We start from the raw sequence: 17,758 nt of genomic DNA, 5'->3' as shown, positions 1-17,758 counted from the left end.
TAAGATTTCAGTTATTATCATTTTGGCAGCTGGGATCAGTAGTGAAATTCTTATCTCTTATGAGAGAATCTCAATAGTTCTAACATGATGAGTTCACTGCTCAAAAGTTTTTATGATTATGGAATTTAAACCAGTTTGATTTCTCTTCTCTCTTGATTCTGCCTTTATTTCTTGATGAAAAAGATTTTTACAGCAACTTTATCTAGCTTTGTGATGGTCCAGGTTATTTCTTAACATTGTAAAACCCCTTTCACTAGGGGAGTGCCTTTTCATACTTCCTTATAGTTTAAGGCAGGTTGATAAGCATTATATGAAAATTCTGAAATCCACTTTGTAGATATCTTACTATTTTCCCAAGATTTTTTTAGTAAATTCTAACTATCGTGGTTAAATAAAACATTAAGGCTGACATGTTAAAGGGCCAAATTTCAGCCTACATGTCACAGAAAGTTTTAAATTATCTCTAAAAAGCTATTACCGTCCCACCTGAATTCAGAGGTCAGCACAAAATTGGGATAAGAGTGATGTCTACCATCTAGAATTGTTTACTCCAAGCTTGTCCAGTCTGCAGCCCAGGATGGCTTTGAATGTGGTCCAACACAAATTCATAAACTTTCTTAAAACATTATGAGATTTAACCCCCCCCCCACCCTTTTTTTTTAATAGCTCATCAGCTGTCGTTATTGTTAGTGTATTTTATGTGTGACCCAAGACAATTCTTCCAGTGTGGCCTAGGGCGGCCAAAAGATTGGACACCCCTGGTTTAGTCTATGCCTCTGTGTGGGCTGAGGACTAGGAAGCTGGGATAGTAGCATTCCACCCAGGTAACACTATTAGGCTTTTCAACTTTTATAACAGAACAGCAACCTTAGCTGTTATGTGTCAGATTTCCAAGGCACATGGATCCATCCTTAGCAACATGGAACACCAACCTTGAATTGTTTGTTCTCCGGATCGTCAGCTGAGAGATGTGGTGTTTAAGGGAAAGTACTGTCCAATATTAGGGGCCCATTATCTTTAGAATTTACTTCCAGGAAAACTTTTATATTTCCCAACACATCAGTGTGTTTCTTCATTTCTCAAAATTTAGCAACAAACATTTACTGAACACTTCAGAAGAAGACAGTCCCTGCCCTGAAGGACCTAGTTGTGTACCCAGGTGATAGTAGCCCAAGCGGACAAGAGCTGCATTAGAGGTTTGTTCAGGTTATAGGGGTAGGAAGAGATCTGTAATCCTATCTGGTGAGGGCGGTTGTGAAGGCTGAGATGTCAGTGGGGTAAGGGGAACAGAGAAGGCATTACAGAAGAGGTGACACTGCAGCTGATTCTTGGAAAGTGATCAGGATTTTTGCCTAGTATATGAGAAGGGGAGGGTGTCCTAATGGAAGGAAACAGCATGTGCCAAAGGCACAGAGACAGAGGAAGGCTGACTTGGAGAGCTGTAAGCAGGGTGTGGAAGGGAAGGGCAGGAGATGAAGGTGGTAAGGAAAGCATGGGTTAGATAAAGGCCGTATGTGCCTCACTCAAGAGTTAGATTTTAGTTCATTATAGTATGTACTGAATGATTTTCCACAGGATAGTGAAATTTTTCTTCATTTTAGAAGGACTATAATGTAGAAGATAAGCCCTGTCCACACTTCCTGTTTCCTATGTCTCTTCTGGCTGTCTGTAAGCTCAGAGCTGAATTTGATCAACAGTTAAAGCAATCAGACTCATTTTCATGGTTGTCCTGTTTATTTTCTTCACCTTATTACTCACTTTCTATTTCTGTATTGCATTCACTTCATCTGTGTGTCCTTTGATGTAAAATCACCTCAAAATGTTTTTGGGAAAATGGACTATAAATTAATTTTTAAAATAAAAAATGATTAAACTTGGGTGATATAGTTGTATTAAAATACTGTCTAAAAGCCTTGAACTCTCTTACAGCACTATGTAGGAGGAAATGCAGCTTTAATTGGACAGAAATTTGCAGCCAACTCAGATTTAAAGGTAGGTCAAATTTTTAGATTAAAACCTGTGCCTTTCCCTAGTGTTTCAATAATTTTAGGAGCAAGAATGAGTATCTATTCCTTGATTCAACTTAGGGATCACCATGTAGCAGACCCTGGGTCTTTTGTTAGGAAGCAGTAATAGTAGGAGATAGTAGTAACTAATACTTTCTGAGTGTTTACTCTGTGCCTGACATTGTCTTTAGTGCTTTGCATAGATTATCTAATCCTTGCAACAAACCCTGTAAGGCTAGTCGGTACTGCCATTGTTCTTCCTTTCTACATGAGAAAACTTGAGGCAGCCAGAGGTTCACAACTGATAGGTAATGGAATGAGGAATTTAACCCAGGCAGTCTGACCCAATAACCCATGTTCTTAGGCACCATATCATGTAATAGTTAGGAGCATGTGGGCCTTGAGACTGAGGATTATACAAGTCATGAGAGAAAACACAGTTGGCCGTATTGGTGAGCCTGGATGTTGGTGAGTGCCAAAAATAAAAGCCACTAGATGAGAGTCGGTAGGGGAGTGTCTTCAAGACTTAAATTGTTTGGTTTAAGTAGAATTAAAAATTGTTGCCATGTTCACAGTAACACCTGAGTAAGAAGTTTCTCTTGCTATGAGTAGAATAGGCCTGAAGGGGGAGGCCAGCAAGAAAGTTATCGCTGTTGTCCTGTAAAATGATTAAGGTTTGGATTAGAGCAGCCAGAGAGGAGAAACATATATCTAAAACCTACTACAATACATGGGGAACAAAAAAGAGATTTAACAAAGATGATTCTGGAGTAAATAACCTTGATCAGTGCAGAATGGTTGTGGCCGCTAACACTAGAGAACAGACTGTGAACAGTCTTCTAGTTTTGGGGGACCAGCCTAAAAATAGAAATGTGAGTCAGAGTGGTGGGACCAGAAGCCAGAGACGAACTCAGAAATACGGATAGGTCATCAGCAGTTTCAGGGAAAAATTCATATGAAGCCACACTATACACCTGGAGATAGATGTGCTTTCAGTTTAGAGAGGATATTAAAGTGTGAACATTCATATTTTAATAGGAATCAAAGTTCTCATGAAATACTAGGGTAGAAAATACTTCTAAGAAAGAATAATAAAATAAAAAGAAAATATAGACTTTTGCAGTCATTGTGTTTATAAATTGTAATTAACTCCCAAATAGAGAAGATTAGAAATTCCAGGGCTGACCTTTGGAACTATTACCAGCTAATGGGTGGAAGAAAAGGAGATTGATCATAAGCCCTTTAGAGAGAGCCCAGGCCATTCCCATCAGAATCCCAGGAGTTTTCATGGGTTCCTAAGAGGCCACCCTCCTGATCCTGAGAAATAATTCTGGCCTCTGGGAAGACAATACCCTGGACGGTCATGGCAGAGTACAAGATTGACCTTTCAGTATTGACCTCCCCTGGGACCAGCATTTGCTCTTGGTCTCTGGAGTAGCTGGTCCTGGGACCAGTCTGATTGGAAGGCATTCTAATAAAACAGGTATGGCTTTGGTAGGAGATGAGGAAAGAGAAGCGTTCTGTTACTCAATCCTCACAACAATCTTATGATTTCAAAGATAGAGGTCTGGAGAGGCTAAGTAAGGGGCACCTGGCTAGTAAATGATAGAGCCAGGATTCAAGTGTCAGGCTCTGCCTTTACTTCACCCTGTATGCACTCTCAGAGAGACTCAGTTTAACTTGCTGAAATGCTTCTCAACATGGACTGAGAGATCATCTGAGAACTACGGAGATTAAGAACTAGGTATTTTCCAGAGGTGGTAATCATAGCTAGCACTTCCTTCTATAGTTTTTTACCATATACCAGGCACTGTTTTAAGTTAGGTACTTTAAATGTGTATGAACCAATTTACATCTTCATAGGGCCCTAAAGGGAAGTCTTTTTATTATCCCCATTTTGCAGATAGGAAAAATGAGGCGTGGAGAAGTTAAAACTGGTGAAAATCACATACCTAATAATGGGTAGAACTGGGAATTGAACCCAAGTAGTCAAGCTTCAGAATCCATTCTCCTAATAGCCATGCTATATTGCATCTTTGAAATAGACGCTGGTGAATATAGTAAAGGCAGGTTTCGTGGAATGATCGAATAGAAACCAAATTTCAGGAGAGGAACCGTGCCTTTAAAAAATATACTTGTGTAATCCCAGCACTTTGGGAGGGCGAGGCAGGCAGATTACCTGAGATCGGGAGTTCAAGACCAGCCTGGCCAACATGGTGAAACCCCATCTGAACTAAAATTACAAAAACATTAGCCGGGCATGGTGGCAGGCGCTTGTAGTCCCAACTACTCAGGAGGCTGAGGCAGGAGAATGGCTTGAACCCGGGAGGCGGAGGTTGCAGTGAGCCAAGATCACGCCACTGCACTCCAGCCTGGGCAACAGAGCGAGACTCCATCTCAAAAAAATATATACTTGTGGAATTTAGCCAAGAATTAGGAATAGTTATTTTATTTTGTCAAATGCTGCTTTTGTCAAATTCTGCATTTACTGAGGTTATTTTGTGGTTTTTTGTTTTTTAGTTTGATATATGGTAATTATATTGACTTTCACATATTAAACCAACCTTGCATCTCTAGGATAAAGCTTACTTTGTTCTGATGTATTCATTATCCTTTTCATATATTCGGTTTACTAAAATTGTGTTTAAAATTTTTACGTCCTCTGTATTTTTCTTTTCTTGTAATGTCTGTGGTTTTGCTGCCAGGGCAATACTGGCCTTGTAGAGTAAGTTGGAAAGTGTTTCCCCCTCTTCAATTTTTTGAGAGACAGGATCTGGCTTTGTCACCCAGGCTGGAGTGCAGTGGCATGATCTCGGCTCACTGCAACCTCTGCCTCCTGGGCTCAAGCCATCCTCCCACCTCAGCCGAGTTCCCGAGTATTTAGGACTGCAGACACATGTCACGACAGCCAGCTAATTATTTTGTATTTTTTGTAGAATTGAGGTTTCACCATGTTGCCAGGCTAGTCTCAACTCCCGACCTCAAGCAGTCCTCCCTTAGCCTCCCAAAGTGCTGGGATTACAAGTATGAGCCACCACACCTAGCTTCTCTTCAATTTTTTTTTTTTCTTAAGATGGAGTCTTGCTCTGCCCAGACTGGAGTGCAGTGGTGCGATCTCAGCTCACTGCAATGTCTGTCTCTCAGGTTCAAGTGATTCTCATGCCTCAGCCTCCTGAGTAGCTGGGACTATAGGTGTGCGCCACCATGCCCAGCTAATTTTTGTATTTTTTAGTAGAGAGGGAGTTTCACTGTGTTGGCCAGGCTGGTCTCCAACTTCTGATCTCAAGTAATCCATCTGCCTCTCAGCCTTCCATAGTGCTGGGATTCATCCACCACACCTGGCCCTTTCTTCAATTTTTAAAACAGAGTTAGTGTCGAATTGGTATTGTACCTTCCTTAAATGTTTATAGAATTTAAGCCTTCTAGTGAAGCCTTCTAGGCCCAGGGTTTTCTATGTAGGAAGATTTTAAATAACTGATTTCTTTAATAGATATAGGGAAATCCAGATTTTCCTTTTTTTTTTTTTTTTTTAAATGAGCTTTAGTAGTTTGTATCTGTCAAGGAATTTGTTTCATCTAAGTTGTTGGATTTATTGGCATAAAGTTAATTATGGTATTCTATTATTCCTTTAAGATCTCTACAATTTGTAATGTTTTCCTTCTCATTCCTGATATTGGTCATTTGTATCTTCTTTTTTTTCCTGATCAGCTTGGCTAGAGGTTTATAAATTTTATTGCTCTTTTTAATAAGTAATTAGCTTTTGGTTAATTGATTTTTTCTCTGTTTTTCTATTTTCATTGGATTTTGCTTGCTTCAGATTTAACTTGCTCTTTTTCTAGTTTCTTAACATGAAAAGCTACAGTCATTGATTTGAGACCTTTCCTGTTTTCTCATATAGGGGTTTAGTGCTATAAATTTCCCCTTAAGTACTGCTTTAGCTACATCACAAAGATTTTGATACATTATTTTTATTTTCATTCATTTCAAAATACTAATATCCCTTTGATTTATTGAGAGGTGCCATTTAATAGCCCATTCATGGACTACTTAGAGGTATGTTATTTAGTTCCTAAATATTTGGGGATTTTCCAGATGTCTTTCTGTTACTGATTTCTATTTCCAGTATGGTCAGAAAATATGCTTTCTATGACCTGAATCCTACTAAGTTTTTGAGACGTTTTTTATGGTGCAGAATATGGTCTCTCTTGGTGAGGTTCTGTGTGTACTTGAAAGCTTCAAGAATATACATAAGCCTTTCTGTTGTCGGGTCGAGTGTTCTGTAAATGTCAGTTAGATGAAGTTGATTGATAGTGTTGTTCAAGTCTTCTATATTCTTACTGTTTTTTTGTGTGTGTGTGTGTCTATTTGATCTGTCAGTTATGAAGAGGGATGTTGACATCTCCAACTGTAATTTTGGATACTTGTCTATTTCCTTTATAGGTCTGTAACTTTTTGCTTTATGTATTTTGAAACTCTTATTAGGTACATAAATGTTTAGGATTGTTACATCCCTTTCATGAATTAATTCCTTTATCATTACTAGGGATAAATAAAATCATTTCATAATATTCTTTGCTCTGAAATCTATTTTGATTGAAATAGCCATTCCAGCTTTCATTTGATTAGTATTGGCATGGTATATCTTTTTCCATCTTTGTGCTTTTAATCTATTCGCATCTTTTTACCTTAAAGTGTATTTTTTATAGACAGCATATAGTTGGGGCTTGCTTTTTAATCCACTTTGACAATCTCTGCCTTTTAATCAGAATGTTTAGACCATTTACATCTAATGTGATTATTGTTATATCAGGTTAGGTTTAAATCTGACGTCTTGCTATTTGTTTGCTGTGTGTCCCATCTCTATCTTTTTCCCTCTTTTTCTGTACTCTTTTGAATTAATTTCTATGATTTCATTTTATCTTCTCTGACTTATTAGGTATAATTCTTTTTTTCTTAGTGGTTGCATTAGGGTTTATATTGTACATCTTTAGCTTATCACAGTCTACTTTCAAGTGATAACAGGCATACCTCAGAGATACTGCATGTTTGGTTCTAGACGACTGCAATAAAACAAATACTGCAATAAAATGAAACGCATGAATTTTGTTTCCCAGTGCATTAAAAGGTATGTTTACACTGTACTGTCATCAAGTAAGTGTGCAGTACCATTATATCTGAAAAAAAGTGTACATAATTTTAGAGTACTTGGTTGCCAAAAAATGTTAACAATCATCTGAGCTTTCAGACAGTCATAATCTTTTTGCTGGCAGAGTGTTTTGCCTTAATGTTTGATGGCTGCCGGCTGATCAGGGTGGTGGCTGAAGGTTGGGGTGGCTGTGGCAATTTCTTAAAACAACAATGAAGTTTGCCACATCAGTTAACTCTTCCTTTCACAAAAGATTTCTCTGCAGCATGTGATGCTGTTTGAAAGCATTTTACCCACAGTGGAACCTCATTCAAAATTGGAATCAGGCCAGGTACAGTGGCTCACACATGTAATTCCAGCACTTTGGGAGAATGAGGCAGCAGGATCACTTGAGCCTGGGCAACATAGCAAGACCCCCATCTCTACAAAAAAAATTTTTTTTAATTAGCTAGGCATGATGGCACATGCTTATAGTCTCAGCTACTTGGGAAGCTGAGGCAGGAAGATCTCTTAAGCCTAGGAGTTTGAGGCTACTGTACTGTGAGCTATGATTGTGCCACTGCACTCTAGCTTGGGTGATAGAGCAAATTCCTATCTCTAAAAATGAAAAATTAAAAAACTTTTAAAAATTGGGGTCAGTCCTCTCAAGCCTTCCTGCTATCTGCCATTATCAACTAAGTGTATGTAATACTCTAAATCTTTTGTTGTCATTTCAACAATATTCATAACATCTTTACTAGAAGTAGATTCCATCTCAACCACTTTCTTTGCTCTTCCATAAGAAGCAACTCTTTATCCGTTCAAGTTTTATCATGAAGAATACAGTAATTCAGTCACATCTTCAGGCCCCACTTCTAATGCTAGTTCTCTGGCTGTTTTCACCACATCTGCAGTTACTGCAGTTTACTGAAGTCTTGAATCTCAAAGGTGTCCAAGAGGGTTAGCCTGTTAATGTTGATATGCTGACTTCCTCCTATAAATCATAAATGTTCTTAATGGCATTTAGAATGGTAAATTCTTTCCAGAAGTTTTCAGTTTACTTTGCCCAGATCCATCAGAGGAGTTATTACCCATGGCAGCTATAGCCTTATGAAATGTATTTCTTAAATTCCAGCCAGGTGCAGTGGCTCACGCCTGTAATCCCAGCACTTTGGGAGGCCGAGGTGGGCAGATCACTTGAGGCCGGGAGTTTGAGACCAGTCCGGCCAACGTGGTAAAACCCTATCTCTACTAAAAATACAAAAACTAGCCAGGTGTGGTGGTGCACGCCTGTAATCCCAGCTACTCAGGAGGCTTAGGCACAAGAATCACTTGAACCCAGGAGGTGGAGATTGCAGTGGGCTGAGATCACGCCACTATACTCCAGCCTGGGCAACAGAGGCAGACTCTGTCTCAAAAAAAAAAAAAAAGTCAAGATAACTTCTTAATTTATGGGTTGCAGAATGGAGGTTGCATTAGCAGGCAATGAAAACATCATCCTTCTCCCTATACATTTCCATCAGAGCTCTTGGGCGACTAGGTATACTGTCAATGAGCAGTGATACTTTAAACATTTTTTTTTTCTGAGCAGTAGTTCTGAACAGTCGGTTTAAAATACCTATTAAACTGTAAACAGGTATGCTGTCATTCAGGCTTTGTTCCATTTATAGAACACAGGCAGAGTAGATTTAGCATCATACTTAAGGATCCTAGGATTTTTCAGAATGGTCAGTGAGCATTGGCTTCAACTTAGTCACCAGCTGTGTTAGCCCCAACAAGAGTCAGTTTGTTCTTTGAAGCTTTGAAGGTAGGCATTGACTTCTGCTCTCCAGCTCTGAAAGTCCTAGATGGCATCTCCTTACAATAATCTTATGTACTTATCCAGCATTACCCTCCAACAGAAGGCTGTTTTGTATCCATCAAACCTGTTGTTTAGTGTAGCCATGTTCATCAGTGATCTTAGCTAGATCTTTTGGATAACTTGCTGCAGCTTCTACATCAGCACTTGCTGCCTCACCTTGCATTTTTATGTTGTGGAGACAGCTTCTTTCCTTAAACCTCATAAACCAACCTCTGCTAGCTTCTGACTTTTGCAGCTTCCTCACCTCTCTCAGCCTTCACAGAATTGGAGAGAGTTAGGGCATTGCTCAGGATTAGGCTTTGGCTTAAGGGAATGTTGTAGCTTGTTTGGTCTGCTATCCAGACCATTCAAACTTTCTCCATTATCAGCAATAAGGCTGTTTTGCTTTCCTTTTGTTGTTGTTGTTTTTTGTTTCTGTTTTGTTTTGTTTTGCTTTCTTACATTCGTATGTTCACTAGAGTAGCACTTTTAATTTCCTTTAAGGACTTTTTGCATTCACAACTTGGCTAACAGCATAAGAGGCTTTTCTCAGCTTTCTACATGCCTTCCTCGCTAAGCTTAATCATTTCTAGCTTTTGATTTAAAGTTAGAGATGTGTGATTCTTCCATTCACTTGAACACATAGAGGGCATTGTAGGGTTATTAACTGGCCTAATTTCAATATTGTTATGTCTCAGGAAATTAGGCCCAAGGAGAGGGCGAGAGATGGGAACAGCCAGTCCGTGGAGCGGTCAGAACACATAAAATATTTATCGATTAAGTTCACTGTCTTATGTGGGAATGATCTGTGGTGTCCCAAAACAGTTATAATAGTAGCATCAAAGATCACTGATCACCATAACAGACATAATAATGAAAACCTTTGAAATGTGAGAACTACCAAAATGTGACAGAGACACGAAGTGAGCACATGCTGTTGGAAAAATGGTGCCCACAGGGGACCACAGGGTTGCCACAAACTGCCAATTTATAAAAACTGCAGTATCTGCAGAGCACAGTAAAGTGAAGCACAATAAAATGAGGTATGCCTGTACTTCTCTCCCTCCAATCTTTATACTATTATTGTGATATATTTGACTTTTACATGTTACAAACCTCACACTACATTTGTTAGTACTTTTCTTCAGTTATCTCTTAAAGAGATTTAAATAATCAGAAAAATAATCTTATGTACTTATCTAGCGTTACCATTTCTGTTGTTCTTCATTTCTTTGTTTAGATCCATATTTCTGGCTGGGCCATGGTGGCTCATGCCTGTAATCCGGCACTTTGGAAGGCCAAGACGGGCAGATCACTTGAGGTCAGGAGTTTGAGACGAACCTGGCGTGGTCAGGTTGTTTCAGCCAACATGGTGAAACCCCATCTCTACTAAAAATACAAAAAAAAAAAAAAAACAGCCAAGTGTGGTGGTGCGTGTCCGTAATCCCAGCTACTTGGGAGTCTGAGGCAGGAGAATCGCTTAAACACAGGAGGTGGAGGTTACAGCGAGCCGAGATCACGCCACTGCACTCCAGCCTGAGGACAGAGCAAAACTGTCTCAAAAAAATATAAAAACATATTTCCATCTCGTGTCATTCTCCCTTCTGCCAGAAGGACTTCTTTTAACATTGCTTGTGGTGTGAGTCTGCTGGTGATAAATTCTTTCAGGTTCCGTATACCTGGAAATTCTTCTACAGTAATATGCTAAGACATTTGTAGGGCTCACTAAGTTTATTCCTGTTTCCTTTTTTTTTTGGAGACAGAATCTCGCTTTGTTGCCCATGCCAGAGTGCAGTGGCACGATCTTGGCTCTCCACCTCCCAGGTTCAAGTGATTCTCCTGCCTCAGCCTCCTGAGTAGCTGGGATTACAGGTGTGTGCCACCACGCCTAGCTAAATTTTTTGTATTTTTGGTAGAGATAGGGTTTCACCATGTTGACCAGGCTGGTCTCAAACTTCTGACCTCAAGTGATCTGCCTGTCTTAGCCTCCCAAAGTGCTGGGATTACAGGCATGAGCCACCATGCCTGGCCAGTTTATTCCTGTTTTTTAGGGATCATCCTTTATAGTCTGATGTTCACACAATGTTTTGAAAACCATTGTTTCATATATTTTGTCTTTTTCGTTGTTTCAGGCAGGAGGGTAAATATGGCCTATGGCCTTTGTTGTCTCATCTTGGAAGTGAAGCACTAGCCAAGAATTAGAGAAAGGAAGTAAAGTGGTTGGGGAAAGACTTTTTCAGAATTGGCAAGTAATGGGCATGTGTCAAGGCAGAAAAGGGAGAGGAGTATGTTTTTATCCAGAAGCTGGGATTTCTTAGATAACACGAAAGTACCTCTGTACAAAGCAGTCTGTATAAGCAGTTAATTAGCAAGTTAATGCCTTTTGAAGCTTCTGGGTGGGACATACTAAATCTGAAACGGGCCGAGTATGTTGGCTCATGCCTGTAATCCTTGCAATTTGGGAGGCTGAGTTGGGAGGATCTCTTGAGCTCAGGAGTTCGAGACTAGCCTGGGCAACATAGTGAGGTCTTGTCTCTATTAAAAATAAAAATAAAAAATTAGGCCAGGCGCAGTGGCTCATGCCTGTAATCCCAGCACTTTGGGAGGCCGAGGCAGGTGGATCACGAGGTCATGAGATCGAGACCAGCCTGACCAACACGGTGAAACCCCGTCTCTACTAAAAATAATTAGTTGGGCGTGGTGGCACGTGCCTGTAATCCCAGCTACTCGGGAGGCTGAGGCAGGAGAATTGCTTGAACCTGGGAAGCAGAGGTTGCAGTGAGCCGAGATCATGCCACTGCACTCCAGCCTGGTGATGGAGCAAGACTCTGTCTCAAAAAAATAAAAAATCAGCCAGGTGGGGTGGCTCATGCCCGTAGTCCCAGCTACTCGGGAGGCTGAGGCAGGAGGGTCACTTGAGCCTGGGAAGTCAAGGCTGCGGTGAGCTATGATTGCACCACTGCACTCCAGCCTGGGCAACAGAGCAAAACTCTGTCTTAAAAAAAAAAAAAAAAAAAAAAAAAAAAAAAAAAACATGAAGCAGTGCTGATAACCTCTGTGGACTTTCCTTTAAATCTCAGTGCAGTCCTCATTGCTCAGTGGTTTTGAGTCTGCTAGCCTGGCCTTGAATGTTGTGTCAAAAACAGCGGTTTATTGGAGTTGAGGAACAGGAATAGATACAAAATGGCTTCTAGAAAGAATAGCCAGAGGGAGGCCCTGGTTGGAGTTGAAGAAAAAGGTTTTGGAAAAGTTGCAGAGCACCTTCCCCTGAAGTCTCTCAGTTGGGATGCTTTTTAATTCTCATGTTGGAAAGGCTGTCCTATTCACTTAACAGTTGAGTAATGGAAGAGAATTTTATTCCACAAATGAGGTCACCCGGTTGAGGATATGGTGATCCAGAAACTTTTTTTATACTGTATAAAAACTCAAACAGTTTTCATCTGGCAGCTTTGTTGCAGACAACATCCCATGTCTGTTTGCCTGCACAAGGTGGAGTGAGTAAAGAAAGTGGGGGTAGGGTCTGCTTTGGCTGCCATAGTAGCACAATACCATAGACTTGGAGGCTCAAGCAACAGAAGTTTATTTTCTCACAGTGGAGACTGGAAAGCCCCAGAACAAGGTTCCAGCAAGGTGTGGCTTCTGGTGAGAAGTCTCTTCCTGGCTTGCAGGTGGCCACCTTCGCAGTGTGTTCCCACATGTCCTGTCCTTGGTGCATGCGACGGGGGGAGAGAGATTGATCTTTCTCTGTTTTCTTATAAGGCCACCAGTTCTATCTGATTAGGACCTCACCTCACCCTTATGACCTCATTTCATATTAATTACCTTCCAAAAGCCCTATCTCCAAATAAGCCACATGGGGGTTTGGGCTTCACCATCTAAATTTGGGGAGGTGACACAAACGTGCAGTCCGCAGCAGAGGGAATGAGATGCAGCAGCTGCATAGGTGCCTGATGGCTGTGACAGAGTTCTTTTGTCAGCCTCTCAGTTCTGGGTACATTATGGCCATACCCTCCAGAGGTCTTAGCCCTGGTGACATGCCTTCTGCCACACACCTCCAAACCAACAGCTTTCAAAATTAGATTTGGATTCCAATATTTTGTTGAAATGATGAGAACCAGCCTTAATGTACTGTCCTGGGGTGCTGTTGAGGTTCTGTGGAGAAAGGAACAGGGCTCCTGATGGACTTCGTGTTGCTTGTCTCCAGGTTCTTCTTTGCGGTCCAGTGGGTCCAAAGCTACATGAGCTTCTTGATGACAATGTCTTTGTTCCACCAGAGTCATTGCAGGAAGTGGATGAGTTCCACCTCATTTTAGAGTATCAAGCAGGTAAGGAAATGAGTAAGTAATGGTGGCAAGACCAGTCAAGGGACTGTGTATTGTCAGATTGGGGTGTGACTGTGCCAGAAATTTACCTTTGTAAATTAGCAGGATCCTGTTTTTGCCATACTGAAAGTTTCCTGACCTATTGGTTCTACTGAGCTGATACTGGCCATTGTCTCAAGGCAGACTGATAGAGTATTACAATGGAAGAAAACCCCCAGGTCTACAAGCAAATTGCTCTGAACCCAAGATAAATCAGGCCGTAGGAAAGCAAGCATCTCAAATAAAAGTGAAAATGTGTTAAACACACATATATAAAGTTTTCCTTTATGACTAAGACAAGAGAAAGGCAGGTAGCATCCATTCAACTCTGTGCTGGATTCTGCCTTAGGCCTTTCTGACTGACTCTTCCAAGCTGCTCAGGATTGATTCCAAGCTTCTGGCAAGTTTCTCTGGAGCATTTTATTTTTCCTTGGGTGTGTGAGTGGAAGTGTTTTATATTTAACATCACTATATTGTTTCCCATCAGATGTTCTAATGTTAATAAATCCACATCCACTGCATCCCATCCCCTCTTCCCAGGAGATTTTATATGTTACATAGATTAGGCATCTAGTTTCTGAGAGAATCTTAAATACTTGGACATACTTTGATCCTGTGTATTTCCTGCTGTAATGTTCCCTCTGCTCAGAACTCAGACTCTTGAGTTTCTGATTCAACACATTGTTAATACACATTAAAAACTCAAGCATCTAAACAGACTAATTGGTACCTTAAAGCAGCACTTAATACTCTTCAGTGGACTACTTCCAAGTCAATTAAGAGAATCTTCTCTACTAGAGTAATTAACTTTAACATAAGATATGAACTATGTTGTTTCTTGAGAATTATGCCTTTCTCCAGGTAGAAAAAAGAGTTGTAACATGTTCTGGTTCTCTTTCGGGTGCTTACTAGAATCAGTTGGGAGTTAAAGAAGGATAGGGTCTGAAAATTAGGGACACAGCGTTGACGTAGGCAATTCATACTTAATGCTACACAAGTTTTTTAGTTTCTCAGCTTTAGTTTTCCCAAATGGGAAGTAAGAGTGATAGTTTTTACTGCCTGATCATTGTGGTAAGGATTAAGAGATTGGTTGGTGTGCGGAAACACTGTGAGCAGCTTGGATGAAAAGATGATCTGGCCGTGCGCGGTGGCTCACACCTGTAATCCCAGCACTTTGTGAGGCCGAAGTGGGTGGATCACGAGGTCAGGAGTTCAAGACCAGCCTGGCCAAGATTATGAAACCCCGTCTCTACTAAAAATACAAAAATTAGCCGGGTGTGGCGGCAGGCGCCTGTAATCCCAGCTACTCGGTAGGCTGAGGCAGAGAACTGCTTGAGCCTGAGAGGTGGAGGTTGCAGTGAACTGAGATTGCACCACTGCACTCCAGCGTGGGCGACAGAGCGAGACTCCATCTCAAAAAGAAAAAAATAAATAAATAAATAAAAGAATGACCTGACTGTGGACTGGAAGGGTCTGGAATTACTAAAGATGAGCCTCTGAGGTATTGCTGCCATGAGTTCCAGATTCATGTCACTTTTTTTTGGCACCCACAGCAGGAACTGGGGACCTTTGTGATTCCTGGTTTGTCATTTTTCCTGGTGACTACAGAGTGGAGAGTCTTATGTCTTCAGCAAGACTTTGATGTTGTATTGGACAGCTGTGCCTTGTATGTAGTTTAAAGAGACAGCACAGTTCACCTCACAAAGAGTGTCTCCATCCTTGGGTTTATAAGCTTCACACTTCGGTTTTTCTTTCCTATGCCTTTTCTGCATACAAAGCAGTGGACTTCCATTAAACTTTGTGAGGTGACATTTTCCTAGGTCCAAGGAGGGAGCCTAGTCTGGTGGCAGCAGCCCTGGGCTCAGCTCTCTCAACAGAAATCCATTCCCAGCTTCTCTCTGACCTCAATAGGGAAATTCCAAGGGATTTGTCCACTTTTTTTTCCCACATTCTCTCTTACCAGATCTCCCCAGAGAAGCCCATTGTCAGGCATGGGCTAGGAATCCAGTGAGTCACTACGCAGAGGTTTTGCTGACTTACTGGCTGAGGGCAGGATGATACATTGAGAAGAGATTGCTTGCAGAAATGAATACAACACTTTGTGAGGAAAGAGGGGCGCTAACTACCATTACAGGCAGAATTAGATCCATTTGCGTCTGCCCCCTGCCCTGGCCTCTCCAACGGGGCCATGAATATGCTGGAGGTGTTTGTGTCTAGCCTGGAGGAGTTTCAGCCAGACCTGGTGGTCCTCTCTGGATTGCACATGATGGAGGGACAAAGCAAGGAGCTCCAGAGGAAGAGACTCCTGGAGGTAATGGCACTGTTACAGAATTTCACAGATCTGAGCTGGTGGTTTTCTTTAGGTTCCAGCCTCTCTTGGCATCTGCTGCCTTGTTTCCTGTGGAAACAGCAAGCAGCTCTGCATGGTTCTTCTCATCCTTGCCTTGCAGAAGCCTGTTTATTTTTGCCTCTGTCACTTCCTGAAGAAATCAGTGTATTTTGAATACAGTGTGGCTCCTTTCTCCTAGGTTCAGTTAGGTCGTGTTTCCCAGCAGTGTCACTATTCAAGGGTTGAGTCCACCTCTTGCTCTCTGGAGAATATCAATGTAATATATTTTTCCCATCATACAGAGTCTTTGTTGATTTGCAAAATGTTGGATTTGGGGTTCATACCCATATTTTTTGTTGTCATGGGCATTTAGGTCATCAGTCTCTTCTCTTATTTGCTTGTTCTTTTGTTAATTCATTCCCATGGCTATATGCCAGACAACAGCATGATGCAGAAGGAATATGATAGAGGATGACACAGGCCCTGCCCTCAGCTCAGTTTACTGCCAGAGATAGACACTTGGAAAAAGTAATTGCAGGCCGGGCATGGTGGCTCACGCCTGTAATCCCAGCACTTTGGGAGGCTAAGGCAGGTGGATCACCTGAGGTCAGGAGTTTAAGACCAGCCTGGCCAACATGGTGAAACTCCGTCTCTACTGAAAATACAAAAATTAGCCAGGCGTGGTAGCGGGTACCTATAATCCCAGCTACTCGGGAGGCTGAGGCAGGAGAATCGCTTGAACCTGGGAGGCAGAGGTTGCAGTGAGCCGAGATTGCGCCATTGCACTCCAACTTGGGCAACAGGGTGAAACTCCATCTCAAAAAAGGAAAAAAGAAAAAGTAATTGCAAAATCATGTGCCTCAGTCCTGTATTAGGGTTAGTGGTGGCCCTGGAAAGGAGGTAATCAACTCTGCTTAGGGGTGATAGAGTTAGGAAAGGCTTCACATTTAGGGAGGAACTAGCACTTGAACTTGGGTCTTTAAACAGTCATTCCTCTAAAGCAACTCACATAGAAGAAACTGGAGCAGCCAGATAGTCTGACCCTTTGGATCAGGTGCCCAGAAACCACTGATGGGCGGCAGGGAAGAGGAGATGCAGTGAGCTTGGCTGTTGGGAAGAAATTCAGCCTGCTTAAGTTCCAACTGAATGAAAGATGCTCAGGGCAATGCTGTGAGGAAGAATGTGCTTTAAACAATGACGGCCTGTACTGTCTGCAGGGCGTGCGTGCTGCGCACTGTATGCTGGTATTTGGAAGTCATGCTGCCGTTCCGTACTGTCTTTCCTGTGTCTGAGAGCCCAAGTAGGGCTCTCCTGGGACTCAGGGGGAGCTAATTACCTTGAGAAAGGCCTATAGCACCCATACTATGTTTCTGTTTCTTAGCTGGGTTTGGGTTTAGGTTTTTGGTTTGTTTCTTGCAGTGCCATGCTGACCTTAGACCATTGTTGCTGGGGTCTCCTCAGCCAGAAACCAGCCTGCTTGGAGCCAAGGCTCCTGTGAGGTGCCTGAAAGTGCCCCCACAGCTAGGAGACCTAAAGCCTCTTCCTTTTCTTCCCATTCTGTTGACTGGGTTTTTCCAGGGGAGGAGTGGGGCCAGTTAAAAGCTCCCCATGCCAACCGATTCATCTTCTCTCACGACCTCTCCAACGGGGCCATGAATATGCTGGAGGTGTTTGTGTCTAGCCTGGAGGAGTTTCAGCCAGACCTGGTGGTCCTCTCTGGATTGCACATGATGGAGGGACAAAGCAAGGAGCTCCAGAGGAAGAGACTCTTGGAGGTAATGGCACTGTTACAGAATTTCACAGATCTCAGCTGGTGGTTTTCTTCAGGTTCCAGCCTCTCTTGGCATCTGCTGCCTTGTCTTAGGTCCTGGCCTCCCAGGGACATATCTTGGCAGCTGGCTGTGGAGCTTGCCTCCTGCTGCAGTGAGGCACCTCACTGTATCCCTTCAGACGTGGGCAGCAGTTTGAGTAGGACAGGTCAGAACATCTTCTTGCCTGAGCCTCTGCATCCTGTGCTAAACCGGCCATGGCTGCAAGCTGCAGGGTTTGTAGTTTGTGTCCTTTGTGTTATTTGTATCATCTCACTTCACATCAGCT

The 17,758-nt window shown here is 42.0% G+C and overlaps 1 protein-coding gene across 4 annotated transcripts in view; it reads left to right on the top strand.

Annotated features, from left to right (window-relative positions):
- ADPGK (ADP dependent glucokinase) overlaps positions 1 to 17,758 on the top strand; it is a 32,274-nt gene that overhangs the window by 9,972 nt on the left and 4,544 nt on the right. For 3 of the 4 annotated variants that reach the window (XM_030814716.1, XM_030814715.1, XM_030814718.1), the window contains 3 exons: positions 1,930 to 1,992; positions 13,176 to 13,296; positions 17,240 to 17,436. In XM_030814716.1, coding sequence (XP_030670576.1) covers positions 1,930 to 1,992; positions 13,176 to 13,296; positions 17,240 to 17,436 — 381 coding nt within the window. The remainder of the gene's footprint in view (positions 1 to 1,929; positions 1,993 to 13,175; positions 13,297 to 17,239; positions 17,437 to 17,758) is intronic. The other variant, XM_030814717.1, reaches the window with a different exon arrangement.

The sequence above is a fragment of the Nomascus leucogenys genome, chromosome 6, assembly GCF_006542625.1.
Source record: "Nomascus leucogenys isolate Asia chromosome 6, Asia_NLE_v1, whole genome shotgun sequence".
NCBI lineage: Eukaryota > Metazoa > Chordata > Mammalia > Primates > Hylobatidae > Nomascus > Nomascus leucogenys.
Note: the sequence above shows the minus strand (reverse complement) of the source record. Positions and strands in the feature narration are given on the sequence as shown.